General features: G+C 39.8%; 1 protein-coding gene across 1 annotated transcript in view; it reads right to left on the reverse strand.

Moving 5' to 3' along the window:
• DCDC1 (doublecortin domain containing 1) overlaps window positions 1-1,689 on the reverse strand; it is a 65,216-nt gene that overhangs the window by 38,639 nt on the left and 24,888 nt on the right. Inside the window, 1 exon segment of the mRNA XM_010831799.1 lies at window positions 776-1,080. Within this exon segment, the coding sequence (XP_010830101.1) occupies window positions 776-927 (152 nt within the window). The 5' untranslated portion in view covers window positions 928-1,080.

Genomic DNA, 1,689 nt, shown 5'->3' on the forward strand with positions numbered 1-1,689 from the left:
ATGGGAAACAGGGAGAAGGAAATGGCAACCCACTCCAGTATTCCTGCCTGGAGAATGCTATGGACAAGGACTCTGGCAGGCTACAGTCCATGGGGTTGCAAAAAATCAGACAGGACTGAGCCACTCACACACTTTCTTTACCTACCAGCTGTGTGATGTTAATTAATCTCTCTAGGTCTTTGTTTCCTCATACATAAAATGGAGACAACTAAAATACTGTCTGCCTTACATTCCTCTCAAAGTTGTTTTGAGAAGTAAATAAATATAGTACAGCTTAAGCACTTAGCATGGTGACAGCTGCTGCTGCTGCGTCACTTCAGTTGTGTCCAACTGTGTGTGACCCCATAGATGGCAGCCCACCAGGCTCCCCTGTCCCTGGGATTCTCTAGGCAACAGTACTGGAGTGGGCTGCCGTTGCCTTCTCCAAGCATGATGACTGGCAAATAGCAAATACTGCCCGCCTTGCCATTACTGTTATCATCACCATCCTACCTGTCCAAGTCAGGCTCCAGGAATAATTTATGTTTACTGTATCATCTATCTTTTCATTCCCATAAAATAGGGGGGAAAAAACAAACAAACAAAAGGAAGGGTTCTAACCTAGGCAACAACCTTGGCAGCCCATCACATCTCCAAATTTTTATTGATACAGTCTTTACTAAATACAGAGAAGTTACATAAAAGAGCTAACATTTAAAGCACTTTTACCCCATCAGAATTGCTTAAGCTGCTGAAATAATAAGTAATAAAAAAAGTTTAAGTTGCTGCTTCTTACCTTGGCAAGCCATTTGAAATATATTTGTAAGTTGACTGAATGGTATCCCCATTGAAGGTGTCTTCAGGATTGCTTTGCTGTGATATGTCTGTGACTTTAGTCAAGGGTGATAAAGGAGACTGACAAAGTACCACTTTGTGGTCTTCTGTCATTTTCAGCTCAAACTGAGGAAGAATGTTATTTAACGTAAAATGTAAAATCCTCCTGGATTATCAGTTGAGGCTGGGCATTAATCACAATTTACTTCCCATTATGTAGTGGTTGCTAAATGTGAAATCTCACTAGAAATGAGCAGAGAAGAGAACCTAAAGGAAGACAAAAACATGAATCTAAGTCTTTGATAAGTACAATACTATTTAAGAAAAAAATGATAATTTTTTGCAAAGTATTTTAATTTTGCTATTTGCTAAAACATCGCTAGAGGAACCAGAGATCAAATTGCCAACATCATTAAAAAAGCAAGAGAGTTCACATCTATTTCTGCTTTATTGACTATGTCAAATCCTTTGACTGTATGGATCACAATAAACTGTGGACAATTCTGAAAGAGATGGGAATACCAGACCATCTGAACTGCCTCTTGAGAAACCTGTATGCAGGTCAGGAAGCAACAGTTAGACTTGGACATGGAACAACAGACTGGTTCCAAATAGGAAAAGGAGTATGTCAAGGCTGTATATTGTCACCCTGCTTATTAAACTTATATGCAGAGTACCTCATGAGAAACGTTGAGCTGAAGGAAGCACAAGCTGGAATCAAGATTGCTGGGAGAAATATCAATAACCTCAGATATGCAGATGACACCACCCTGATGGCAGAAAGTGAAGAGGAACTCAAAAGCCTCTTGATGAAAGTGAAAGAGGAGAGTGAAAAAGTTGGCTTAAGGCTCAACATTCAGAAAACGAAGATCATGG

Source organism: Bison bison, unplaced genomic scaffold (genome assembly GCF_000754665.1).
Source record: "Bison bison bison isolate TAMUID 2011002044 unplaced genomic scaffold, Bison_UMD1.0 scf7180017864531, whole genome shotgun sequence".
Taxonomy (NCBI): domain Eukaryota; kingdom Metazoa; phylum Chordata; class Mammalia; order Artiodactyla; family Bovidae; genus Bison; species Bison bison.